Source organism: Diadema antillarum, unplaced genomic scaffold (assembly GCF_040938485.1).
Source record: "Diadema antillarum isolate AM-2024a unplaced genomic scaffold, OU_Dant_1.0 scf00000180, whole genome shotgun sequence".
Taxonomy (NCBI): Eukaryota; Metazoa; Echinodermata; class Echinoidea; order Diadematoida; family Diadematidae; genus Diadema; species Diadema antillarum.
In genome coordinates this window covers 3,986,869-4,013,886 of record NW_027271069.1, presented here as the reverse complement: position 1 = coordinate 4,013,886, position 27,018 = coordinate 3,986,869, and the positions used below count along the sequence as shown (strand labels likewise).

The 27,018-nt window shown below is 38.5% G+C and overlaps 3 protein-coding genes across 4 annotated transcripts; 2 read left to right on the top strand and 1 right to left on the bottom strand.

The window, feature by feature from the left end:
* Positions 1–2,369: 2,369 nt before the first annotated feature.
* LOC139723091 (epoxide hydrolase 4-like) lies at positions 2,370–10,084 on the bottom strand. Its single transcript, XM_071634361.1, has 6 exons — positions 9,712–10,084; positions 7,848–7,972; positions 6,946–7,028; positions 5,912–6,110; positions 4,513–4,655; positions 2,370–2,774 (listed from the first exon to the last, which is right to left on the bottom strand). Exons 1-6 carry the CDS (start codon positions 9,910–9,912, stop codon positions 2,515–2,517), a joined length of 1,011 nt encoding a protein of 336 aa, XP_071490462.1. The 5' UTR covers positions 9,913–10,084; the 3' UTR covers positions 2,370–2,514.
* A 216-nt stretch (positions 10,085–10,300) lies between these two features.
* Positions 10,301–22,462, top strand: LOC139723090 (inositol-pentakisphosphate 2-kinase-like). 2 transcript variants are annotated; one of them, XM_071634360.1, is made up of 11 exons: positions 10,301–10,373; positions 15,074–15,217; positions 15,762–15,815; positions 16,385–16,480; positions 16,937–17,125; positions 17,466–17,546; positions 18,273–18,331; positions 19,008–19,080; positions 20,225–20,452; positions 21,435–21,562; positions 22,338–22,462. In XM_071634360.1, exons 2-9 carry the CDS (start codon positions 15,149–15,151, stop codon positions 20,273–20,275), a joined length of 672 nt encoding a protein of 223 aa, XP_071490461.1. In that variant the 5' UTR covers positions 10,301–10,373; positions 15,074–15,148; the 3' UTR covers positions 20,276–20,452; positions 21,435–21,562; positions 22,338–22,462. The 2 variants fall into 2 exon arrangements, with proteins under 2 accessions (XP_071490461.1, XP_071490460.1); XM_071634359.1 differs by having other exon boundaries at positions 16,382–16,480.
* On the top strand, positions 22,331–25,586 carry LOC139723043 (inositol-pentakisphosphate 2-kinase-like). Its single transcript, XM_071634317.1, has 3 exons — positions 22,331–22,488; positions 23,085–23,282; positions 24,718–25,586. Exons 1-3 carry the CDS (start codon positions 22,331–22,333, stop codon positions 24,863–24,865), a joined length of 504 nt encoding a protein of 167 aa, XP_071490418.1. The 3' UTR covers positions 24,866–25,586.
* The last annotated feature ends 1,432 nt before the right edge of the window (positions 25,587–27,018 follow it).

The window sequence follows — 27,018 nt, the reverse complement described above, 5'->3', positions numbered from 1 at the left end:
TCATCATTTTATAAAATAAATTATGCATATTATTTGGTCAGGTGTGAGTAAATCATTCACCTCCATACAGTGTAAAACAAACTCAGCTTTGCTGTGTGTGTTTCTGACTGTTCCAAAGCTACTATCCAGTGAATAAGTCTTACTTTTAAACACAGTGTAATGTGCATTTATGCTGTTACAGCATGGTAGTAACAGTTACATAAAATCATTGCTCACAGCATTCTGTGGGTATTACACTGTATGTAGGGGAGCCGTACTGGTTCCGGATTATCGATTTCTTTGGTTTCGAGCTCTATTTCTTAACTACAAAAATGTATTCAAACTCAACCAGTTCTGGAATGTTGTAAGTGCCCGAGACTTTAACATCATTGTGCATGTAGCATCAAATGCTACCTAGCTATGAATTTCATCATCATAAGACACAGTAATGATTAAAACTATGAAATTCCTGTTTAGTCTAATTGTGAAATTATTGATAAAATTGAAATTCTGTAATATGCCGAGAAGCCACTTAGGTGCTATCCCTATGAGTAGCATTTAAATCCCTTTGTAGATTATGACTCTCTCACTGTACTTGATTCTAATATCAACGTTGCACAATGTGTAATATGCTTTCTGTATACAATTGTAATACGTTTTTTTTTTTCCACAGCACACACTCTATTTCATGAATTCATGTACAGTGTATTTCATTCTCTATAAAGGGGAAATATATGAGAAAGAATTCATGTCAGAGCTTGCATGACTGTACATCAAGATTACAGAAGCAGGAGTTAAAGTTGACACCCATCAGTTTTAAGCCATGTTATTACTGCAGTGCAGTACCATTATTAATAAAAAACACAATTACATTGTATTAAAAAGAAATCTTATTAGTGGAAAAAATGAGCAAAGAAAATGGGATTCCATCAGGATTTAATTTACATGTATATTCTTTCTGGTCAGTTTATTCTGTCTTTATTTGTTTAAAAAATTTTTGTTACAACAAAGAAAATATCAAATTCCCAAAATTCTCATTTATACATCTTAACATACTTCAATGTTCTGCTATAACAAAATTTTGATATAGTGCATAATGAAAGAAATCTGCCTGTCCCGAGACAGGAGTCACCTGTTCTGATGGTAGCATCATTTATGTTACTACTGTTGTACAGTGTATTTGCAAGAGATGTGCTCTTGTGAACCTGTTTCATAATCTTAAAGAAAATAACAACATAACGGCACTGCACGCAAGGTTTCAAGGAATGTACTGTCAAGGATGGAGGAGCACTTTGTACACAGCAAGGCAATACAGTACTGTAATCATTAACATCTGTAATACATCTTCGGTAAACACTGACCTTTTTAATACAGTCTGAAAATCATATCTCGACCCGACGATCAAGTATTGGTATTGCAATTATCTCCGATGCACTAACAGGACAATGTGCTCTTTTCCGTGCCCTTGCAACATAAGACTCTTGGTCTGAGGATCATCCCTCTGACCACCATCGGTTTGTATCATTTCTTACATCTCAAGCACTAGTTTGAGTTCATTCCTCTTCATTACTTTCTTTGAATGCTCAATCAACCTCGTCTTGCCTTAAAATGGAAGGATCTGCTCTTTGTTTCAAAACTACATTGGCTACATGAAATAACCATTGCAGTATGTTCCACTAAATTCTAGTATGCCAACTATTCAACTTCATCCATAAATTTAGATGTTGCGTTCTTTCTCTCTCTGTTCCAATCATTACATCTTTTCAACAATTTAAATACAGTCAACCTTGCCTAAGTCGAGTCTATTTAGACTGAAGAAATAGCTTCAAATTACAAAAAAAAAATTGAGTAATGAGGGATTGAAATCGATACAATATAAAGAGAAGAGGGCTTGGTAAGACCTTTGACTTGGGCGATTATTCGATTTATGCGAGGTCAACTTAGACAAGGTTGACTTTTGATTTCTTCAGATACCATATCCTGCTGCCAGTTCTGACTTTTTTTTCTCTTGCTGTTTTGAGTAAACTTGAGCTACAAGTGTATTTGGATGAAAAGTTAATGAGATTCAAAGTACATACCAGACCTCTCCATTCCCAATTCAAAAAAATTCGGATGACCGGTTTCAGCATCAAATCTATAAGTACTTAGAGTAGAAAGTACTACACAATGTTGCCTTGTTCTCCTTCTTTTCCTTTTTTGGTTTTGGTATTAATCTTGATAAAAATTGAATACAAATCATGCAGCCGACAGTCCCCAATGCTCTTCTCCCTTTTTTCAATTATTACTGATAATAAGACAAAAAGTGAGAGACAATAAGTACATGTATCAGAGTTTTTCTCTATCAAAATCTTAAACCTGCTTAACCTTGAACAGTTATTCACTGCATGTCCACTTCAAAGAATGTAACAGATTCTTCTCTTTTCAATCTTGAATAATCACACAATATGTAAGTACATGTACAAGTTTTGTATTAAAAACAGGAGAGCAACTGCCATAGAAAGCTAGCACATTAAGGCACAGATTTTTTGTCTGGAGTTAGTGGGCGCTAAGAAAACTACGCATGATGTCGTTGACCTCACCGGGTCGCTCCTGCTGAATGAAGTGATCGCCGCCCTCTATGCGCTCAACCGTGAAATTTTCGCAGTACTTCTCTGTGCCGTAGGAGTTGTCGGTGTGCAGGAAGAAGTCTCCTGTCCCCCAGATCAGGAGGGTGGGGCAGCGGATCATGTCCAGCTTTGTAGGTTGACCGTATCTGACAGCAGCTCGGTAGTAGTTGATGAAAGATGTAGCATGGCCTATGGCATGAAAGACAAAGAAGTTGTTTTGATTATCATTTACCCAGATTTCACACACACACACACACACACAAAAACAAAAAACAAAAAACAAACAAACAAACAAACAAAAAAGAGACAGCTGACAATTTGATAAAGAAGAAAACTTTTAAACATAGCATTCTTTGTGGAACACATGTGCACTGCTTATGTCTTTACATGGAAAACTTTTTCTTTCAAAAGTGGTTATTTCTTTCTCGTTCTATCAATTTAAGGAAACTGAATTGAATTTTGTTCTTGATCACCCATTCAAGAACTTACATAGATTGTTCTACAAGTCCTAATTTGCAATTAATTGTATTGCAAACATATGGCAGGGCTGCCAACTCTCACGCATTTTGTTCCTTTCTCACTCTAAAACTTTATTCCATTTGCATGCATTTCTATTGTGACTCCTAAATTATAGCACTGGCCTATGGGAGTCTCACTCTCAACTAGTTTCCAGTGTTGGCAGCCCTGATATGGTATGTACGACAGGCACTCTTACAGTACATGTAGGTTTACATACATAGCAAACTGTGGTAGAGAACAACAGGGATTTCAAATTACTGGCATAACATACCATCAGGCAATCAATCACTAGCCTGCACAATACCAATTGACGAAGTACAGGGTACTATCAAATTGCAATCAACTGTCATTGCAAATATGTGATTCTACATGACCATCCATTGCTACTGCTAGTTAATTAATTGCTCATTCTATTTCTCTTTCTTGTGCAAAAGAGGTGTGTAGGATGACAAACTGATATCAAAACCCTCATAACTATACTGTAAAACATGATATACATTCGCGGCATGAATTTTTCGCGAATTGGAGCCGACAGCCTTTTTCGTGGCATGAAATTTTCGCGAAGTGCCACTGGCGTTCAATGCATATAGTGTAAACAAGGACTTTTGCGTGCATTTTAATTTCGCCAATCTTGGCGCTCGCGAAATTCGCGAAATTAAAGTGCACGCGAAAATTCCTCGTTTTACAGTACTTCATTCTTTTCACGTACTTATAATTAAAAAAAAATATTTTTAATTCCTTTTCATTAAACAGAATTCATACCCTTTTCAGTTTTTTTCAATAATTCTATAAACTCTATGTATATGAAATATTAAAAAGGACTGCAGTTGACTGTTTGCTGGTAGGAGATCAATGATCAAAACTCAACTGCTCTCAAAGTTTTCTTACAATAGCCGTGGTCACGCTCACAAGAGATCACGAAGTTCAAGATCATGATGTCTTTATTAATTTTGGTCGTCCATTCACACTGGCAGCCAAACTTCTTGATCTTGAAGTTCTTGAAGTTTGGGTTACTAGTGTACATGCGCAAGAAAGCAGAAAGAGTATGCTGTCTGACGGCTAGTGATTGTGATGTAACAATGAATACCTTACATCACAATGGCTGTGCATTTCAGAGGCACAGCCTGCAAACAGACAGTGGACTGGTCACATGACAAACTTTCATGTTTCAGTTGTAAGCATTCATATGGCCCAAAGATCGAGAAGATTGATAGGGGCCTGGGAAACATACCTACAATGTAGTTTGAGTAGGAAGTTTTGCGGGAAGTTTGTGGTCACTCTGGTAAAACTTCAAGATTGTGATCTTAAACTTTGCAATCTTTTGCCAGTATGCCTGTGGCTAATGTGTCACAAAGACTTGGACAAATAACCCTTTTAATATTTCAAATATGTCTGCAAACTACTTTACCTGGCCTACTCATGGAGTATTTGAAGGCTTCAATATCCTCATCTGTTGTGGGACCCTTCTTGCAAGCCATAGCAATCATCTTGTAGTCACCCATGCGTATCATGATTTCTGGCAACTTTGGAAGCTGGAAGAACATGATGTACCTACAGCAGTTGGAAAAAGAGAGTACGAACTACATGATTCACTTACAGTGTATGAGTAAAAAGAGGACAGAGACAGAAATACCTATACATTTATGACAAGTTGTTTGTCAAGTCAACATGGTCAGTGTAAACTTGATTCTGTTGCACTTCATAAATTACATAAAGAATAGAAAATGAATTCTGTCTTTGAATCTTATACTCAACTGCATGGAAATAGAAAAAAAAAATCAATACCTTCTATGCACAAATGTCAATTTTGTGTTGATTCTTAGCATCATCTCAGTGTCTAAGAAGAGTAGTGTTAATTACATACCGTACTTCAGAAGACTACAAGGTCATGAATATTATTGGTGATGATGATTGGTAATAGTAATGATATTAATGCCTTCCAATTACAGTATTGTTATCATCAAAATCATCATCATCATCATTGTTGTTTCCATTATCATTGGAACTGTCACTAAGTATAAATGTGACCGTGCACCTCAAAATGAACATAAAGTCGCACACACTGATTTTGCGCGAGGACTGAAAATAAGTGAAATGGGTCAACCTAGCCGAACTTGACTTTTTCATATTTTCTGAAAGAGCGGGTCTTCTTTTACATTATGCTAAAATTTGGTATCATAAAACGGGCAGGAAAGTGTGTTTTTTAGCAGTTTATCTCGAATATTTTTGGTAGAATAGTGTGATTAGGTGTGTCTTTAGAATCCCTTTTTCATTTCTGAAAAACCTTGTCCACACTCTTCACTTTCAACTCTAATAACTTTTGAAAGGATAGTGCTACTGCTTTGAAAGTTGGCATTAACTATGGACAGAATGTGTTAATGAGGCATGCCTAATTTCACTCTAATCTGATAATCCCTTCATTGTTGTCACTGTGGTGGTTTACTTCTTGTTTTTTGTCCCATTCATCGCACAGCCAGCATGGTTTGGTAAAGATTAAGCGCTTGAATAGACACTGTACTTCAGAGGCTCTTTTCTCAGTTAACACTTTTCCTGAGTTTGTGCTTTCTTTCCAATATTTTGATAGGTTCAGAGAGTCCATTTGATTTGAGTTATACATCATTTTAAAGCTTAAAGTCTGCTCTTTCAGGATATGGTCTTAACTAAAAATTTGTGTCTGGCGACTTTTTGTTTGTTTTGAGGTGCAGGGTCACAAATTATCTACTACTCCTAATAACCTACATACAAGTACTACTGACACTACATATCATTATCATACTGATATCATCATTTTTACAGACGAGCGTTACCAAGACATCCTCAGCTGAGCTAGGCCAGAGTGCATCACTCTGGTGAAAACACCGGGGTGGGGGACGTTCATGTTGATAAATCTGTCCACAAGGCCAGGGAAGCGAGCTGCAAACTGCCAGGCAACAGCCCCGCCCCAGTCATGGCCCACGAGCACGCATGATGAATAACCTAGGACTTTCATCAGCTCCTGCACATCACCTGCGAAAAAAGAAAACAAACCACACAACATCACCCAAAATTGTAATAGAATATTTGCAATATGTTACAATTATGTACAACTAGCACAAGCAACTCCTGTTATAACCAAGTTCTCGGGACCTGCAGTTTACTTTCATTATCTTGAAAATTTGGTATAGCTGAACAAAAAAAAAAGAAAAAAAAAAGGAAAAAAAATGAGGAAAGAAAGGTGTATTCAAAAAGACATGTAGATTATAATCATGGGACCTGAACTTTACTTTGTTTCATCCAAAATTTTGTGATAACTCAGTTTGTTATAATGGCAGTGCACTGTAGTATTTATTTTCAATTTTGACCACGAGTGGTAGGATGATGTAAAATGTATCGAATCTATGATGCATACTTCTTTTGGTCAGATATCTAAACATTCATAAATGTGTACATTGTTCTTTAATACATGTATTACTACTAATGTCAATATCAATATTCTTGACAACTAGATTTACTTTTAACCACAAAAACTTTCATACAAAACAGTGTGCTACAACCGGTGAAATACAGTTGTAAAGATACAATTGTACTTTGACTACTAGTGGGAATTTGACATCAAGTTCTATCTATTATTCTCTTTAATACGATGTCAACAACAGGCCAAAACAGAAGCATTCTAATAAAATATCACCTTCAAAGGCATTTACATGAACACCTAACACTGTCCACTTTTATTTCTGCTTGGCATTCTGAAGGACTTCAATCCACACATCAAATTCAAACCTATTCAATAAACCCCAACTTAGAAAGCAATTAACAGACATGATTATCTACTAGACCAGAATAAAGTGTCAGCTACACCTACCAACGAGTTCATCCATGCAGTAATTTTTCACACCAACTGGGGCATCTGTTTCTCCAACACCTCGCATATCGAAGGCTACACAGCTGTTCCAAGCAAGAATAATTTAAGTGAAATAATTACAATGAATTAACTATGACTCAGCAATGCTTGATAAATAGTTACACCTGTATTTATAATCATAACTACAATGACAAGATATCAAAATATGAAGAATTCATTCAGGGTACATCAATACCATTATGATAGTGACAGCTAAGACACTAAATTTAGACATGTGTATGCTAACTCTTAATGGCTGCAAAGTTAATACACCCACAGCAAATGACACTGCCTATTTTCACATCCTGCTTTGATCTAACTAAACTTTGAAGATTTATCCTATTGAAACTTCTCATAATCATATCATTTGAAATGATATCTAAAATGTTCATCAATGGGACAATTGTTTTAACTCGGCTTATAAATGTTAAGAAAAATGCCTTTATTCCAAACTCTGGCAATAAATGTAGCAAAATTCACTTGAATTTTTTTTTAACCTTCACCGATATCACCATCTAGTATCACTATAGCTACAAATGATCCATTTACATCACATTTGTGAGAGTATACATGTACTTTGGTAAAATATGCATACTTTTGTGGGTATTCTTAAAACTCTAGATAGTGTCTACATCTTCAAACAAAGTAGTACCTTAAAAGTGGATATTTTCAAGACTAATGGCAAGGAAAAATATTTGCTTGCTTTTATTTTCATGCTTGCGTCTGGTTGCGCAAAATGTGCGAAAATTTAAACACAACGAAAATTTCCACTTACAGTATGAACTGCGATGTTGATGAAGAAATCTCACACACATAAATGATCCAGTAATTTATACAAACTCAAATAAGTGGGTGGGACTCACTAGTAGTCTTTACTGAACTCCCTGATCTGATGTCGCCAGGAATACCAGCACTCTGGGAAGCCATGGAGGAAGAGCATGAGAGGGTTTTGGGGATCACCACAGACCACCACATGGAAATTCAGCCCCTATGATAGAGATATAAAATGACCCATTTTAACATCTAGAATTTCTGCAGGCTAAACATTACATCAAACATGTACTAAATAGTATAGAAAACTACAGTGTGTGACATGATATTACTAGGCTAATTCATGCTTGCAAAATTTATCATGAATTAATAAAATAGGTATCTATATCTAGACTGAAATACAGGAATAAGAATTTGACCATCAGTCAGTGTTGGATGGTCCTCAACAAGTCTTTGAATTGACTGCCTGACTGATTGACTGACCCATTGGTTGGTTGATTGATTGCATGACTTGAATCAAGCTTACCTGAGACTGAAATCCAATACACTATTTGTTCCTTCAAATATTCATAACCGCACTTACATATAATACTGTACTTGCCTCTTTGAGTTTTTAATATCAATTACAAACTGTACACTACTGGTTGAGGTGAGGATTCAGGTTTATAACATTCCTAAGTGAGATAATGAGAAACCTCTTATGAAATATGAAAGAGCATACAATTTTAAGGATTCAACATTTGATGAAAATTGGTTTTCAAATGGCCGAGATATAAAAAAAAAGGTGATAATAATAAAAGGCAACAAGCCAAGCCTTTTATTAGGATCTCTTTGTTTCACCTTGTTTTTTGATAGATCTCAGCCATTTCAAAACCGATTTTCATCAAATAAACTTTTCAATATATCATTCCCCTCAGAATTGCATGCTCTTTGACATCTCATACTCTTCTGAATATCTTGCCAAACATTAAAAGCTAATAATAATGATAATGATAATTGATATGATTTAGGCCTATATGGCGCCAAATCCACTCTGTAGAGTGCTCTAGGTGCGGAAGGAAGAGAAAGTGAAGGAGGTAAAGAACATACATAATTCAAAATAATGAGTAATCAAAAGGAGTCCTTAAACAGGTGAGTTTTTAGACTGCTTTTAAAGGAATCTGATAAAATTCTCACCTCAACCAGAACTGTACACACCCTTTAACCTCAACCAGAACTGTACAGTCCTTTTAACTCATGTTTGTGAGTAGAATTGGGTCAACTTGATGGATTTATCCTTTGACCTTCTGTCCTTATTTGTAAATGACAGGTATCACCCTATTTCAATCATATGGTACAACAGTGTCAACAGGCAGGATGGCCTTGCTTTGTAATTTTTGTTAAAATTTTTTGTTAGAATCTACTGAACTGTTATTTTTTGTACTTTGTTGTTATCTTTGAAACATGGTTTAGACACATTCTGGTCAGACAAACATTTTAAAATTGTCTGACATCTGCGCGCCCACGCTTAATATAGACTGTTACTCGTGCTACCAAACACTGACCGGGATTGCGGGAGACTTGACAGGATCTAGGCCTATATTCCTACACTCCTGTAGATCTACATACAGATGATGATGATGATGATGATGTTAGCAAAAATAAAATTGTGTATGGACAACTGCACTGTTGTCGGGGCCAGGCTACTCTTGTGGTGTGTAGAATCTATATTATCGACTGAACAAAGAAATATATAGAAATATATGTCATGAAATGAATAAGATTAGGTCTATTCATTGTCAATATAAACTACAACATAGAGTGTTCTAAACTATACACAGCCCAGCCCCAGTCGCTTGCTTGGCCGCGTCTGGTCGGGGTATTGTCAAAAGACAAAGCAGAATACTTCAGATCGAAACAATGAATACAAAGTCAAGAGTCATAATTCCCAGTTTGTGGTCAGGTGGTAGACTCTACCTTCACTCGCACGGACTTGTGAGTACCCAAACTGGGGTCTTGCATGCAAGATGGTCTTGAAACTCTCGCCTTTTCCTCGAACATCCACTTGCGTCCCCGAAATATCAGTGCCGATGTTAAAATCATCAACCCTTTAATGACACTCAAAGTAAAAGCTGCAAGTAAGATGCACACGCCAACGATTTGCTTGAAGAGGCCCATGTCTATGTTTCTATGGATGTCACAGTAGAACTGATTAGGTGCTATGCTGATTCCTAGCTACGTTTCTATAGCCAAAAAGATCCTCTGAACGTGGTTTTAGCTCGGCTCAAGCTCTGTATGCCTGCTGATCCCTTTCCCGCGGCCCGGGCCAGCGCCAGGATTGTGAAACCGTCCGTAGATCAAGAGCAAAAGCAAAGTGTTGGTGGCATGGAACTCTGCATGCAAGAATGCATGCCGAGGAAGGCCAGTGGACTTTGCATTTACCTGGGTGCGTCGATTAGACTATTCGTCCAGTCTCTTAGTACAAATAAAGTAACTTCGCCGTTCCACGGCAGCATATGTTCTGTACAAAATCGTTCAAAACGAATAGAACTTGTTGGGATAGTTTGCTGACTTTTCTCTTGCAGGGATCAATGTTCAGCGGTGATGCACCTGATTCTCATTTGGAAGTAGAAAATAAGGTATCGTACTTTATATTTACAGATTTCTATGTGGTGTATTTGCCCTTAGATAAGATAAAACAGGAGCTAGCCGTGTGCCTCGGGGAAAAGAACTGCACTTTGCTGCAGTCGACACTCCAGACACCACGTTCTCGTGCGACAAGGCTCAAGTGATGTGCACGTGCAGTGCAGTGCGAGAGGTTTACCAGAGCAGAGGTGCAACGTTGGACCCACCACCGCCCTTGCGAGGCCATACCCTGGATCGGAGGCCCCACCCTGGATCGGAGGCCCCCTTGTCGTGCCCACTACCCCACGAGTGCGAGTCTACCCACCTGCTCTTTGAATAGTGTGATACCTCTATTCAGCTTTTCGTCCGTTATGGAATACGGTTAACACGCATCTTCGTGATCCTGTCCTCTTCATTACTAACGTTAGGTCTGTCGCGCTCAAATAGCTTCCATCATCGATACATCACATGCCACATTGCAATTGTTTTCATCTGCTTAAATTTTTATTGCCTCTGTCTGTAACCACAGCGCGGGGCGCTGTTAACAGCCCTTTACGGTACGTATTGGTCCGTATTGGGGTCGCTGCTGCGGTTACTCTGTCTGAAGCTAGATTGGATGGGTAAAGATGATGATGATGAAGGGTAGGATTCTAATATTTAGTAGGGATCTAATTTCTATCAAATTTTTACTGGAGTTGGGGTTAAAAAGCCAAAGTTTGAAGTCCAAGAAGATGTATCAAGTCACCTCTGTTCACGAGACAAAGCTCTTTTTCTTTTGATTGTTTTCTGCCTCCTTCATTCAGTCCTAAAGAATATTGCAGTAGGTGCAATAATTTCATGCAATGAACAAACTTTTTCCTTTTAACGTGCCATGGTCGCCGATCGGCGACTAAGAAGAGCAAGAAAAACATTGGTCATTTAAGTTCTTGTGGTACCATAATACGTTACACCAAGAAACTGCCACTGATATGTTTTGGTAGCTGATTAGCATAGCCATCGTTTCCACTAAAAATATGAGTATACTTACATAGGAAAATTTTGAGTAACAATATGTGTTTTTTCAGCTAGATGTATTTTTTTCACGCCGGGGAAAATCCGCAGAGAGCGCACCCTCTGCAAGCTGTGTATAGATCAAAATTCTCATTGATAAACCACAGTTGTGTATGCTACTGAATCTGCGTGTGTTGTCCATGCATTTCCACTCGCATTGTTCTGCTTGGGTGCTCTCCTGCAGGAGCAGCTTTCATTTTGTCCCTCAAAGAGGGTCAAGTTTTCGTTCATCGGTGAAGTCTTTCATCCTTTTGTCTTGGTGAACTTCACTAATCGTCCCCATGCTAGCATATACTAAGGAAGAACACGCTTTTGTTCTTGTCTAGATGCACATGTACAGTGGACTGAAAGTAGACCTGTAAACAAAGGCCTGCTGATTTCAATAGAGTGCACCAGCCTGCAGTCTGCATAGACAAAAGAAGGATTATTAGGTGCTTCAGTCTGAAGTGGACAAAAGACACTATTCCAGGACCCGGGATTTACCAGTACTTTAGTTTCAAATACAAGATCTGGGACTGAAGGACTCAGATTTGGGAATGAATTACCAAGGCAGAAAAAGAAATTGAAAAGACAAATTGAACTGCCAGTATCTTTGGAATTATGCAACTCTAGAAGACAAATTTGTTATCATTTGAAAGAGGAAATGTAGCGCTAAAACTTTCTCACAGAGTCAAGGGAGCGTTCTATTGAAGAAAAATCACGAATTACTCTTTCTTTACATACTACACAAAAATTTATATTTTTTTTAATGATATCGATTATTTCTGCAATATTTCAGGTTCAGATAGATATTACAGCAAACTGACTACATGACATGAAAGACCAATTATTTCTTGATAAATTTGTTGTGTAGAACTCGATCATGCCCCAGTCACCTAGACATCCCGGATCACCCCGGACCACCCCGGATCTGATCGGGGGAGAGATCGGTGTTGACGCCGGGAGGCCAACATGGTAACTTTTGGAGGTCAAATACATCTGGCGTCATCCGGGGATTGCCGTGTAGGCAGAGCAATCCGGGGTGGTCCGTGTGGCTGCCGTGAAGCTGCCCTGTTGATCCGTGTAGCTGCCGTGTTGATCCGTGTAGATGCCGTGTTTGTCCGTGTAGACGCCCTGCTCTTCCGGCCTTATCCGTGAAGCTGCTGTGTTGATACCGTGTGTACAGTTATACCAAAATCCCGGATCTCCCTGGATCACAGTGTAGATCCTTGAGCATCCGTGTTATATGTGACTGGGGCATTAATTCAAAACAATCAATAGTTTCAAAGATATGGCAGATTTAAATTACATTGTCAATCCAGTTCGCAAACTTTCTGGCGTTGGGTCAAAACGTCTGGCATGTTAGGGGTTTTGGGTCTGGCACATTAAGGGTAATTCAATCAAAACTTGTGTTAGGTCAATGCAGATGTGATAAACTGTCTGATCATGTTAATTTAACCTTATTTTCAAAAATTGTGAGTGTGACAAGCTGTATTTCTGTGTCAATGACTTAAAAAAAAAAAAAAAAACCAAACAGACAAAACAAAACTGATGATAAAACTCCAAACATGTAGGAAATCTTCAAGAATCTTCAAGATAGAAAGAGGCAGAATAAACGCAAGAAGAAGAAGAAACCATCATGAGGACATTGTTATTTTATGTTAATTTCAGTGGAATTTCTGTCAGTCTGTGTATGTGCTTGATTTTTATGCAGTTCAACATCTATCCAGCCTCCCTTTATCTGGATCTCTCCTTTTAATTTTTATCTGGAAGTGATCTCGCTGTGATTTTGTTTTTTCAATCTAATTAACAGATCTAAGTTTTCAAGGAAAAGGGGAATTTTCCAGGCAACACAGGAAAAGGGGATTTTTAAACTCAAAATGTCTACACCAACTCACATGAGTTACTTGATGATGATGATGATGAAGTCTTGTATAGCGCCAGTATCCGCCAAGTCAGGCGCTCATGGCGCTTAACTTTTTACTTACACAACACAACATACAGTGGTCAGTGCACATTCACTTCAAATTTTTCTCTAGTGGTAGATTCTAAATAACATGCATTTAGACATTCACTCATAGATGCCAAGTTCAAAAAATTTTTATGAGTGAGATTTTCTTGACTCAGCATCTCTGCGCGCGCATATGTGCGTGAGCGAGGGAGCAAAGCAACTGAGCGAGGGGAGGGTGTGGCAGGGTGGTGTCCGCCCTCCCATGGTAGGGAGCTTTTTCAATTTTTAGCTCCTAATGGTGCAAGCTGGTGCATACTTAGGTGATTATTTTTTACTTATTTTGAAAGACAAAAGGGAAATAGGCCTTCAATTGCAACTCTCACTTTAATCCTTTAAGCTATGCTCCCAATGCGTGAGAAAAATGGGTGTCATGCGTGAGATCGTGAGACAGACCCTAAATGCTTGAGTCTCACTCACAATGTGTGAGACCTGGTAGCTCTGTTCACTACATACCCCAAAATTCTGCATTGATAGCAAAGAGTTTTAATGTACCTACAAGTGCAGTTGGTTACATGTCGCTACCATTGAATAGACAGCTGCGTGTATTGAACATTGAGTCACTCATCTGGCAATTATTCTGAATTACAATGCGGATTAAGGCGGCAGTAGTTCTAGTCATTTTTTGTTAGCTTTTTTTTTTCTATTTGTTTGCCCCTTCCATGATAGACTCGGTTAAATTCTATGCGGATTATACATGTACAGTGCACTCCCGTTACAACGAACACGGTTATAACGAAATTTCGTCATAATGAAGTAAAACTTCTGGTCCCAAAATTATCGGCATTAAAGTCTATGGTACAAAATTTGCTTATACAGCTGTAACAAATACGGTTATAGCGAAATTTTCGTTATAACAAAGTCTTTTCCGAGCGCCACTGACAAAGAAAAACAAAAAAAATGTCCTCCGTTATAACGAAATGATAATCGCTTTTGAAAATACGTAGCGGAACAAGCATTTGTAGCGTCTCTGCATGGGCGAACGTGTCACATCACTGCGTGTTCGCTTGGTGTGTCACGCACAGTTTCCGAGGGGAACTTGCGTCATTGTAATGCAATAATCTGAAATTGAATACCTATTTGTTTTATTGTTCACATACAATTGTACCTTTCCAGTGTATGACGAGTATTCAACAATTATGATATATACAGGTATGTGTGGCTTTCCTTGTTTTCGTTACATATTGCATTTGTTCGGTTATAACGAAATTGGTGTAAATCAGAGCTGGACATATTCACTATACACAGTCCAGTCGCTGTGCTCCGCACAGCGTCTGGTTGGGCTAAGCTAGACAGTACGGTAATCCACACCGTACGTTTATACTGCTGTTATTCACACAATATCCACATCACAACCAGACCGAGTTTTTGAATGCATTTTTTTCCAAGAAGCAGTCAAAAGGTGACCTTTCCCCATACCATCATCAGAGAGACATTCACCAAGCAGTTGCCATGACAATTACTGGACTTCTTTTTTACGGGGGCTTGAAAAAAAAAGTGTAGGCCCTGCCCATATCATATTCAGGTTTTATGAATGCAATTTTTATGGAATTGTCTGCAGTACTCTTGAAATATGGATGATAATGGAGATGCATTTGTGAAAAAGGTATGAGTATACAGTGTTGTGTTTTTTTTTTTATTCAAATACTCTTTTGGGTCATTTTCCTTTCTATTTAGTTATGTACACAACTGTAATTGGAACTGAAAACACCTTTCAGTGACTGGAATGGTGGGATTCCTCAGTTTGCTGCCATGGAAACTGCTGCAGAATGGATGTACATCAAGGAAGGAAATGCATCTGTTGTTGTAGAGCACAAGACAGTGAGTACACTGTAACTTGTTACTTGGTATGCTTTACATCATCTATGCTCAAAATGTTACGAATTATGAAACTTGATTGTATTATCAAGGGAAAATAATATGACTTGTACATGTACCTTACAGGTTTTAGTAATATTGAGCCAGTTGTAGACTCTAATATCATGGATTTGCTACTGATATGAATGCTACATTAGATAAAAGGATGCTGTAACTGAGCAGAAATGGGTTTCCATTATCAATTTTCCAAGATTGTAAATGTGTGTGCAATTGATATCTCAATTGCAATAATGCACATAGAAGAATTTACTGTAAAAGTTATTTTAGAGGGTGGAAATGATTTCTTGCTATTTTGTGAGTTGCATAGTATTTCCAACATAATCAACAAAAGGAAATGTTGCCTTGTAAAAGGAATGTGTTGTTTAATCTCAATTGCCATCTGCATGATTTGTCATTGTGAAATGTGTAATACCACTCAAATCTGTTCATGTGAAGAGATAAATAGTACATTGCATCTGTGCATATTTTCTCATAACTGTTCCAACAGAAACACATCATTTACCAGCTTTGGAAATGTGAGGCCAAGAGATCTACTGAAAAGGTACAGCTGCACATGTAGAGTATTATAAACAGGCTTTGATGGAATGTGCACATACTATTACTAAACAACTCCGGTTAATAATGCCGTGTTATGTCACCTCTTCCCAATCCTTCATCTTTCTGTTCTGATCCTTTTATGCTGCCTCGCTATTCATCTTTATCCTTCACAGATTAGAATTTTCCTCAGATCATGGGTCCTTAGGAACAATACCAACCCACTTCTGCCTTTTGTCTGTTCACCCAGCTTCCTGTTAATCCCCCTTCCTTAATTGTTTGGCTTTACCTTTGACTTCTAACCTGCCCCTTTTGTGTTTATTGTTCTGGGTCCCTAGCCTTCCTCACCCTGGGCCTGTTTTGTGTAGTCCATATTGTGTGTCTGTTTTACCCTGAATGTTTGTAATTTTGCCTCTGGTGAAGATACTGCTAGAATCTGAACCTCAGGCCCCCTTTGACTCCATTTGACTCCACTTGCAAGCCACTATTGTATGAGCAGTTTTCAGCAGTAAGCTTTTGCTGCGCTCATTATGAAATAGTAAACGTAATTCATTTATTTTTGCTTTTATGCAGCAGTCACCTCAGACATCGCGGGAGAGTGAGTGTCATTCCAAGATTGATTTCATCCGCCTGGTGCTCAAGCCACTTCTGGGCCAATTTGCCAACATTCCTGTGAGTGAGGCATGAAAATAATGCCGTATTGCATTGCTTCTTGACATGTTATGCTCTCATAATGTTTGCTGAGCACTTCTTTTTATTGCTCAATTAAAGATGTTCTCAGATTTCATTGAACTAAATTTGCTTCTATTAAAAAAAAAATTAGCCTGCCCCTATGAATTATTTCAAATCAATTACTCTATCAGAAGGATCAAATTGTTACCTTTATATATAATTTACAGAGAAAGTTTTCCTCTTTACTCAGTTGTATTATTTGATGAATATGGGGGTGTTGTTTTGTTTGGTGAATGTTGCGAGATACATATAACTAATAAAGATTACGAGAAACAAGAAATAAAAAAATACTGTATTGGTATTCTTTTGACAACTAGCAGGTTTTGCAAACCAGAGCTTTTCTTTTCTGATACTCAATAATTTAGAGGCTTTTTGTAAACATGTATTTTTCTTCAGCAATGTGTCCCAGTGACTGAAGAGTTTGTAAGGCGCATGAGCCAAGCATTTGAAAAGGAGCGACCAACCAAACGAAGACACAAGATCATCGACCCACATCAGAGATTTGTCGTTAGCCAACCAAATTTCTGCTTCTTACATGGGCCAAGAGCATGTGGACAAAGGGCGACAATAACCATTGAAATCAAGGTACATGTCACGTACAAACTAGCATATTCCTGTGTGGTAAAATAGTTTTGAGGAAGATAGTGAACACAAAACTATTTTGAGTGCGTACATGTATACTGCACATTGTACGTTTTGCTGAAGGGAAGCTGACATTCAAAATTGTGTGATGCCATTTGTTGCAAGAGATTGTGTGCTGTATCTGGTTATGAAAACCTGTAGGAAATGTACATTTAACTATGGACGACTATTTGAAACTACAAGTTGCATGTGCTGCCATAAATATATTACAGCCTGTATGTATGCTGCCATGTTAAGAATTGCGTATGTATCTTGAGTCATCTAATTGTTATGTTTGATGCAGCCCAAACGTGGATTCATAACAGCTGTTTCCTGTGAAGACAAAAAAGATGCCTGCTTGTTCTGTATGCAGCAGGTTCTCAAGGTTAGTCCTGTCACTGATGCATATGTTCCACCATGATACTCCACGATGTGGCAGTTGGGAGGACTGGAGGTCAAACGTACAATGGAAATGTATGTAGTAGAAAGTGTAGCTGCTTCTCTCCTTTTCAAGGATGCATTTAAAAAATAATACAATTGTAAGTGAGGACAAATGATTGTTGATGGTCGAGTATGTGGCTGTGAAACTTTCATCAGTAGTCATTGTAATAATGATGTAATGCCCAGATGCATTGTCTATGCAGATAACGTATACAGCTGTATGACTTGCACAATTTATTGCATGTGCTAGATAATGTCATGATGTATGTTGTTGTTGTTGTTGTTTTGTTTTGTTTTTTTTTGGGGGGGGGCAAATTTTGGGAGTCAAATGATATCAGTGAAATGGAAGACACATACATTTCTACTCTATTTCTCATTCTATCATTGTGGTATGGAATTCTATCATCTCAGCAGACTTTGGTTCTCTTATGATGCTGTAGTCGACCAACTTGCTTGATTTTGTTTTCAGTAGAACAGCAACAGACAAAACAAGCATCCTGTGCCTAAACCAGATTTTTCTGTCCTGTTAATGTGCAACATACAAAGTAATTATTCTTTTACTGTTTTGTCCACTCCACTGAAGTACATACATTGTAGTTACATTCATAATTGTGACAGATGATTAAAAGTGCCCACTCTTAATATCGTTTTTATCTTGCATTTTGGACAGCAAAGGGATGGAGATTGGGACTACACTAGCAAGTACTGTCCAATAGATCTCTTCTCAGGGTGAGTAAATTTATTTTTCTGCTGTGAATGTTGCAGAAGCTAGTATTTTAATTTATGTGCAAACATAATTTTATTCACACATACATCTATTTAGCATTGCTAGCAGCATTTATACGATTAAAAATAGCAGACCAAATGAGTTTTACTCTTGCCTGCCTAGTCAAAAAAAAAACAAACAAACAAAAAAACTATTAATTTAGATGCTGGGAGAAATAGACACAAATTGGATGCAAAATGTACTGTAAAAGTGGAAATTTTTAATGCATTTCAGGTGACCAGGAAATAAGTACAGAAATAAAGGCACACAGATACTTTTGCTTGATATATGATCCAGGAATGAGTGTCTTGATTCCAGGGAATTAGAAACATGAAAAATTCATCATTCCTGTGTGAGTGCGAAAAATTAGTCACGCAAAAATTGCAGTATTGTGCATACAGTATTGGGTATGTTTTTTTGGTAAGTTGTTTGCAGTATTCAGTTTATGGTTGTGGCTTGTTCTGTGTGCGTGTGTTGAAGTGTATGATTTGCAAAAAGTAACAGTGCCTTGTGTACTGTGCACGAGGCTGTATTTCATCCATTGATTATCAGGTTTTAGATTATCAGTAATTGAAATTGTAATGGAACGTTTGAATCCCAATAGCTTTTGATTTCTTCCTGCCCCACCCATTGCATTAGAGACCATCGGAGAATGAGGCACACCTTAGAAGGTCTGTTTGAAACACCTCAAAACAACCTTACTGTCTTCAAGGTAAGCCCCTTCAAACTATGTCAAAAGTTAAATGTGACACTGCTATGCAATCGAATGATGGGCAGAAATGTTGATCTAGCCTAATGTGTAATTGCAATGAATGTTGATCCAGAGTTGCTTTAATCCAGTTATATCTGGATTCTCTATTACCTTTACAGCAGTAATTTAATTGTACATGGTAATGCATTTTTGGGTTTGGTCTATGATTTGTTCACTTTAAGATGCTGACATCATAGTGTTGTAGATGCTGATTCATCCTTGTGGCTAGTAAGTTTAGATAACTTATTTGATCAGGGCCCCGTTGCTAGAAACTTTGCGTTTAAACGCAACTTGCAACTGATTGTCACTGGCCAATCAAAATCATTGTTGCATGCATGTCTTCTTAATAGGGCAGACCCTGAGCCAATCAGAATGGTTGTTTCAAAATTAGCAATTATTTACAATTGATTGCAACTTTCTTGCAATGGGGCCCTGGTCAGCTGGATGTGCAAAGATGGAGGCATCCACATGGCCTCGTCACCTCACAACAGTTATTGCCTTCTTGTCAAACTGGGCTGGAGAAGCCCATAGTACAAGTTGAGAAACTCTTCTCTCTTTTTTTTTTTTTTTCAAATGAGTTCAGTTTACAAAATTGAACAAGTTAATGAAGATAGTGATTTCTTAATGCTCGTCAGCTAGGTCTAGACAGACAAACTAACATTTCAATGCATTTTGTTTTCTTTCTCTATCTGTAGTAGTACATGTATGTCAAAACAAAGTGTGAATTGTAGGGAATAATGTTTGTGCATAATCATATAAGAGTTTTGAGTGGACTGCTGATATGTGAAACATACTTTTAAAGAGATGCAAACATTTATTTGATGAGGTTCTTATTATCCATGGCTTTGCATCAAACTTGTTACTACACTGGTCAGGACACTTGCATCATTAAAGGGATAGTATAATATTGGTTGAGGGGAGGATTTAGCTTTTAACTTTTTGTGAAATATTTAGAAACCACTTTATAACATGTTACAGAGCATACAATTCTAACAGGAATTCAGAGTTTATTATTTCAAAATCAATTTTTACCAAATAAATTTGGAATTCCTCGTAAAATTATATGCTCTGTCATATTTCATAAAATGTTTCTCACTATCTCAAGAAACAAAATATCATCAAAAACGTTGGAAACCTGAAGTCCCATCTCAGCTGAAACTGTACCATCCCTTTAACCACCACCACTCTGGACACAGGACAGCAGGTTAATCTACCCAGGACAAGGTACTTCACTACCCTGTGAGAAGGAGCGAAGAGATGTGATGGACACCATTCATTCCTGGCTGGGAGCTAAAGATTTCAAGCGAGGCCCCCGTGACCATTTCTCAACAAGGTGAGCTTACAATGTACTCACCATCTTCCAAATAGAGAGGTCACTACTTGTGAAGTCAAAATGAATCCTTACTAGACTTCATCAAGCTCCTTCTTGTTTATGGGAGATTGTTATCTTTACAGACACCCTGATAAGCAAGTACAAGTAGGTGAGAATGTGATGTGTGCTACATTTCATGGCTGTTTTATGTATATTGTAGCATGATAGGTACAGACTTTTTTTTTCAAAAATTTTGAAGTTAGACGATGCATTATTTTTTTCTATATTGGTGTCAGTAGATTGATTTGAACTCCACCCCCCCCCCCCCCATGAATATTATACTTTTCTACCTTGTTGCACACAAGAAATCTATAAGTACATCTTTGGCTGAGAACCAAAAGTGTGCTATAGTGTTCTAAGATTTAAGCATAAATGAAAATGAAACAATCAATATTCATGAAATAAAAGTTTATTTAATCCAAAGTATGTAGTGGTTTTGATTATTAACATATTACTGAAAATTGATATAGTTGATAATTGAAACCATAATGTAGAGGAAATTGAGCATTACAATATGATACCAATAAATAAATACCCCCCAAAACTACAGTAACAGCTTTCTGGTTCATAACCAACTACATGCGTTTAAATAATTTGAGTGTGAGTGGGTAGTATATGAATGATGGTTAATTTGTAGCATAGAGTTGTTATCAAGGGTAGAGACTAGAGAATCAAGATAGTGAGGAAGGAGAAAGGAGGAAAAAGGGGTTGGGTATCACAGTGGACTCCGTTACAACAAAGTCCTTAGGACCGGCATTTTCCTTTCATTATCTCAAAGTTCCTTATGACCGAACAAACAATAAAGAACAAAGAGAGGATAATGTTGCAGCCTGAATTTTTACTCTGTTGTAACCAGAATTTTGTTATAACCATGTTCGATGTAACAAGAGTGCACTGTAAATAAAGGAGACAGCCATGGTATTTGTTTTCTCCCCTCAACCAGTTCTTCCATTCAAGGTCTCATAAGTCTTCTAATCACGGCTCTCTGTAAGCCAGACAATAAACCAAGCCAACTGGACACGTCTCAACTGTCATGGACAGCGTGTTTGGCATCGAGCCTTGATTCATCTGGTAAGAACAGGCTTGGATTAAGTATGACCATTTTGATTTCGCTTTGATTCAAAATATATGAAATCTTTTAGTTAAATACTCTGTCAAAGGAGTCTTGTAGAGTACATCAAAAAATGCACACAAGGCAAAATTTGGGCACAACTAGGCATTTCATGGCTGAGATACTAACCTTGCCTCAATTTTCATATTTCTGTATGCTAAAGTTCTGCAGACTGTTAGCTTTGCCATTGATATATATTGTGGAGACATTATTGTTGGATTTCAAGATTTGATGCCATCAGAATTATAATTTACCTGAAAGACAATAATTACATGCTTCAAAATGACATTTCTGTCTTACCATTCTTGAAAATTGAACAGGAGGTAGTTTAGATATAAGACTTTGAATTTTATTATAGAGATGAAATGTCTGCTTTGAATACCTAGAAGCATTGGGATATCATGGAATGGGAAGGCTAGTCTGGCTTGAATATTTTTGAGAATCCCTGTAACAAATTGTGAACAGCTTTATCACTGATCTCTAAGTGAATCTTGACTGGAGTGGACTGTTTATAAATGAACATATGCTTCAATGCACATATTCACTGACTGTTGCTATGCATGGTTTTCGAATGGGCAGCGAGTGAATCAGGTCACCCATGAGTCCCCACAGTACTTGACCTTCAAGGCCAATGACCTTATTTTGCTGTGTAGGTTCAAAGTCTGAATTTATGTCAGTATGATTATTGTTGTTTTTGATCACATAACTTGTATTTCCCACACGCTGTAATGACAGACCCAGATCAGTCTCATGAAAACAAGCTTCCAAAGGGGTGTGTTCTCCATCGCATCCTTACTTCCCAGCATCTCAACTCTTATGGCATCAAGTTCATCCATCAGGTCTACCAGAGGTACCAAACGCACATCATCCAACATCCACAAGATGGGTGAGTCTCGTATGTCACAATGCATGGAATGGATATCACTGATAGTAGCCATGTCTGTTGTCTCCTTGTAGTAGTCATAATTATCTAAATGATCTCAATCAATTACTCTCCAAAGAAGACATGCTTTGCCATTATGTTAGAAAAAGAAAAAAAAAAACAGCTTCAAGGTTGTTTGATCTGTTGCTAGACAGTGGTTTTAAGCCAAAATCGTTGTTCCATGCGTATACAAGGAGCTATCTCTTTCTTTGCTTGCAGGTATATGTACAAGTTTTAGTGATCACCTATTTGCCTTTATTTGATTTCATTCAAGAAAAAGCTGTGCTGTAAGGTGGTTTCCATGTGATATAGAACTGCATTTGGATATCATTTGAATACTGTGGAATGCTGTAGATTGTGCTCTTTAAACTGGTTTATCAAAAACTAACAGGCAATGAAGAAACAAGCTGCAGACTATTTTGCTGTTGACTTCTTTTTTTCTTGTTTATGTATACTAATCATATCTATGAATTTTCTGTCACATTCTGAGAGCTTGAAAGGAATTTTTCTAACTGATGTTGTGACTGAAAGGAGTGATAATCACCCCTCTGTTCCCCCAGGGAGAGATTTTCTGTTGACGGTCCTCATGACTCGGACTACTTGGGCTCCGACCCACCGCTGCTGTTCAGCGACGCCAAGGTACCTGATCTTCCCATGGAGACGTGTGTCACCCTCCTGCGGAGGTACATGGTGTCCAGGACTGTCCTGGACTGCTCCATCATGATCACCTTCCAACCGCTCCTAGACTTCAACTCAGAGTAAGTCAAGTATGTGTGGTCATTTGAAAGTGAGGAAACCTACTTGAAGGGATTTTATAGTTTTGGTTGAGATAGGGCTTCAAGATTCCAACTTTCTTATGAGATAATAGGACACCTCGTATGAAATGTGAAAGAACATACAATTTTAAGAGGAATTCAAAGTTTATTTGATGAGAATAGGTTTTGAAATGACTGAGTTATCCAAAAACAAAGAGGTCATAATAAAGGGTTGAACTCACCTTTTAATAGGACCACTTTGATATACCTTGTCAAATCAGATTTTCATCAAGTAAACTTTGAATTCCTCTTGAATTGTCAAGTCTTCATAAGTGGTTTCTTATTATCTTGCAAAAAGTCAAAATCTGAATTCCCACCTCTACCAAAACTATACCATCCCTTTACACTTTGGTTTTACGAATAGGCTTTCTGTAAATTATATTCTTTTAACCCTTGTGTGCCCATGCAGCAAGCTTAAAGTGAGAAGCCTGTTAAGCAGCATTCCTTAATCCATCTAAACTTGACATAGCTGTAGATTAGCAGTCCTACTTTGGCATAGCAATGTGCATCAATCCAAAGGGAAGTCCATGGGATGCAATGAGGGAGATTAGGTCTTCATTGACAATTTATTTCCAGACATCTGTTCCAGTTGGCAAAGAAAGCACTCCAGCACACGTGCCAATTGGTAAAATGAAGCAGCGAAAGGATTAATCTTATATTTCATTGACAGTGCATTCTTTGTCACACTGTGTTGAAGCCAATTTCCTCAGTGATTACTCCTCATCAGTGGTTCCATGTGATGTCATAATGCGTTTGTCACATTTTGGAATTATTAGTGGAAAAGTAAATGGGTTTATGCCAGGTTCAAGTGTGTGCGTGTGTGTCACACACAAAACACACTGCTATAGCTTCTGACCACCCGAGCATTGAGAATTAAGGGTTTCTGGGACGAACACTGTACTAGGGCTTTCTATAGCTCAGTCGGTAGAGCACCGGTCTAGCAATCCGGAGGTCTCGGGTTCAACTCCCGATGGAATCCCATTTTCTTTGCTCACTTTTCCACTAATAATTTATATTCTTTCTGGTCAGTTTATTCTGTCTTTATTTGTTACATTTTGGAATTGTTACAAGGTTTGGCATCGCAGAATCCAGAGGCAAAGTTTCTGTGGTCATGGGAAACTTAGCCATTTTCATATTTTCAACTGTGTTATCATTCCACTCCCTTTATTTTCTTTATCACCAGAAAGAGCCCCATGGACTTATTCATGGAGATATTTTCTGTCATTTTATCCAGCGAAATATGTCAAATCACAATGATGCAAGGCATCATGAGAGATTCATATAGAAAAAAAAAAGCCCAAATACTGATAATTTCTTATAAGCTGTCAAATATCACAGCTGCTTTTCACATTTTAATGTGACATTTTTGTCTCTGCAGCACCAGCCAATATGACGTTATATGCCTGGGGGACAAGAAGTTTCTCTACTCGTGCAATCTCATCGATCTCAGCCCCAAGTCGTCAAGCAAGATCCCCCACTACTACAAGCAGGATGAACTCATTAGGGAGACGTACAAGAAGAGGTGACAGCTGTTTAGCGCTCCAGGTAGTCTTCACATAGCAGCAGAGAGTACCGCAGGTGGGCGGGGAGTGGTACCGCACCTATTGCTTGACATTATATACTCCTGTTCAATTAGAGATTATGTAATGCTTGTGTAATGTGACAAACTGCACGGAACTCTCAAGTTGTTTTGATTGCTATTATGCATTAAATCTTTATTGCGAGAGCAAATCTCGAACAAAAACCAAAAAAAAACCAAAACCCCCTAGAAGGTGAGCATTGTACCATGTAACAAGTAACAAGATGTGCCAGACTCCTACCAAGTTGTATGACAAGTTGTGTGACAAAGAAGTCACTGACCGGCAGGCTTGTCCACTACCAACTTCTCCTCATGGCAGCAAGGCTAAAAATGAGAATGTTTCTCATGGTCCAAGCCAAGGCTGACCATCTGAGTCATGACTCACCTTTTGTTTCATTATCAAGTGCACACATACAAACTTCTTGCCCTGCCTTCCAATGAATAGGGAAGGGTGAGACATTGTGCACACAAGACTCTGTGTAGTACACTAAAAAGGGATATATATACAGTACATGTACTTGGTAGTACATGGTAGAGGTATGAAGTGGTAGTATACAATATAGTGTTATACAGTGTGTAATAAAGGAGGAGAAATATATACAGTGTACCCCGATCATTACTAGCTGTTACATCCTCCCCTGCTTAAATGAGTGTCGTCCTGACACTCCAACATATAAACAAGGCGTAAATTCCAAGTATCAAAAGCATATAACAAAAGCTGTCAATGAGAGGTAGAATAAGAGAAACAGCGAATAGATAGAAATCAGAGAGAAAGTGATGGAGAGAGAGATTTAGAAAGATAGAAATAAACAACAAGAAAATTAAGAGATATTTGCGAACATCTGCATGAACAGAAGATGAGACCTTGTGATGTCAGCGACAATTTCACTTGAGAGGGATGAGGGTGACGGAGGTCTCCCTTGGAATCTCCTCGATCTTCTCAGCTGGGGAACAGCATCCTCATTATCTTGCATGGGTGTGGTAGATTCATTTGCAGGGGCATCTTCACCATCACTACGCTGCCCCTCAGTTGCCTCGTCATCTTGCAGGGTCTGCTCCCCTGCATTTTCGGAAGTAATGGTTGGGTTCTGTGCCATGGAGTTAGTGCTAGTGGGATTGACATGGAAAATGACCTCAAGCTGACCTTGTTCATTGGCAGAGCTGACATCTGGTGTGCTAGGTGAAGAGACTACATCAGCCTGGCCTGGATTGATACATGTATGTTCCACCAAGGTTCGGGTGTCAAGCAAGTCTCTACGGTGTACTGTTTTCTGACTGCCACTTCCATCAAGGGGCTCCACCACGTACACGTTTCCTTCAGGGAAGGGTCTTGCCACCACCTTGTAAGGTACATCAATCCAGACATCTTGTATCTTGTTCCTCCCTAGAACTCTGTTCTAAGTGAATACCCTCGCTCCGATCACAAGGCTTGTGTTCTTTGCCACTCTGTTAACTCTCTCTTGACGTCTGAGAACTTCCTTCTCTGTCATCCGCTGTGCTATGTCAAATGCGGTCCGCAATTGGCTATGATGGAGAGACTTCCACTCTTCACTGGAGGAAGTTGAATCCATCAGCCCAAGCTGGTGATCCACAGGCAGTACAGGGTCCCTACTGAAGAATAAGCATAGTATGGGGGATATCCAGTTGAAGAGTGTGGAGTGCAATTGTAGGCATGCACCAACTCTGGCAGATACTCTGGCCATTTCTTCTTCTTTTCTGGGGGAAGGGTGCGAAGGCGATCATGCACCGTCCTGTTAAACCTCTCCCACTGGGAGTTACTCTGAGGGTGATACGGTGTGGTCCGTGTCTTATGCACACCATACAGCTGGCAGAGCTCCTTCACGATGGTGCTCTCGAAATTCCTACCCTGATCACTTTGTAAGCGTTTTGGGACTCCGAACCGCACAAACCAGCTTTGTACAAGAACTTTGGCAACAGTACTGGCCCGCTGGTCCTTCGTTGGGATGGCTTGCGTGTACTTCGTGAAGACATCTGTGAGGACTAACACATTCTCATACCCACTGGAGCTGGACTCAAATACAGTGAAATCCATCACCAGGACCTCAAGTGGCTCCTTAGCAATGAGTGATCCCATCTTGG

Excerpts from the sequence above, each read along its gene's own strand:
- LOC139723090 (XM_071634359.1), top strand. The coding sequence starts at position 15,149 with ATGGAAACTGCTGCAGAATGGATGTACATCAAGGAAGGAAATGCATCT. Across the intron at positions 18,332-19,007 it reads CCAATAGATCTCTTCTCAGG|AGACCATCGGAGAATGAGGC; the intron begins GTGAGTAAATTT and ends CCATTGCATTAG. Across the intron at positions 19,081-20,224 it reads ACAACCTTACTGTCTTCAAG|AAACAAAATATCATCAAAAA; the intron begins GTAAGCCCCTTC and ends CACTATCTCAAG.
- LOC139723091 (XM_071634361.1), bottom strand. The coding sequence starts at position 9,912 with ATGGGCCTCTTCAAGCAAATCGTTGGCGTGTGCATCTTACTTGCAGCT. Across the intron at positions 6,111-6,945 it reads CTGCATGGATGAACTCGTTG|GTGATGTGCAGGAGCTGATG; the intron begins GTAGGTGTAGCT and ends CTTTTTTCGCAG. Across the intron at positions 2,775-4,512 it reads ATACTCCATGAGTAGGCCAG|GCCATGCTACATCTTTCATC; the intron begins GTAAAGTAGTTT and ends TTCATGCCATAG.
- LOC139723043 (XM_071634317.1), top strand. The coding sequence starts at position 22,331 with ATGACAGACCCAGATCAGTCTCATGAAAACAAGCTTCCAAAGGGGTGT. Across the intron at positions 22,489-23,084 it reads ATCCAACATCCACAAGATGG|GGAGAGATTTTCTGTTGACG; the intron begins GTGAGTCTCGTA and ends CTGTTCCCCCAG. Across the intron at positions 23,283-24,717 it reads CTCCTAGACTTCAACTCAGA|CACCAGCCAATATGACGTTA; the intron begins GTAAGTCAAGTA and ends TTGTCTCTGCAG.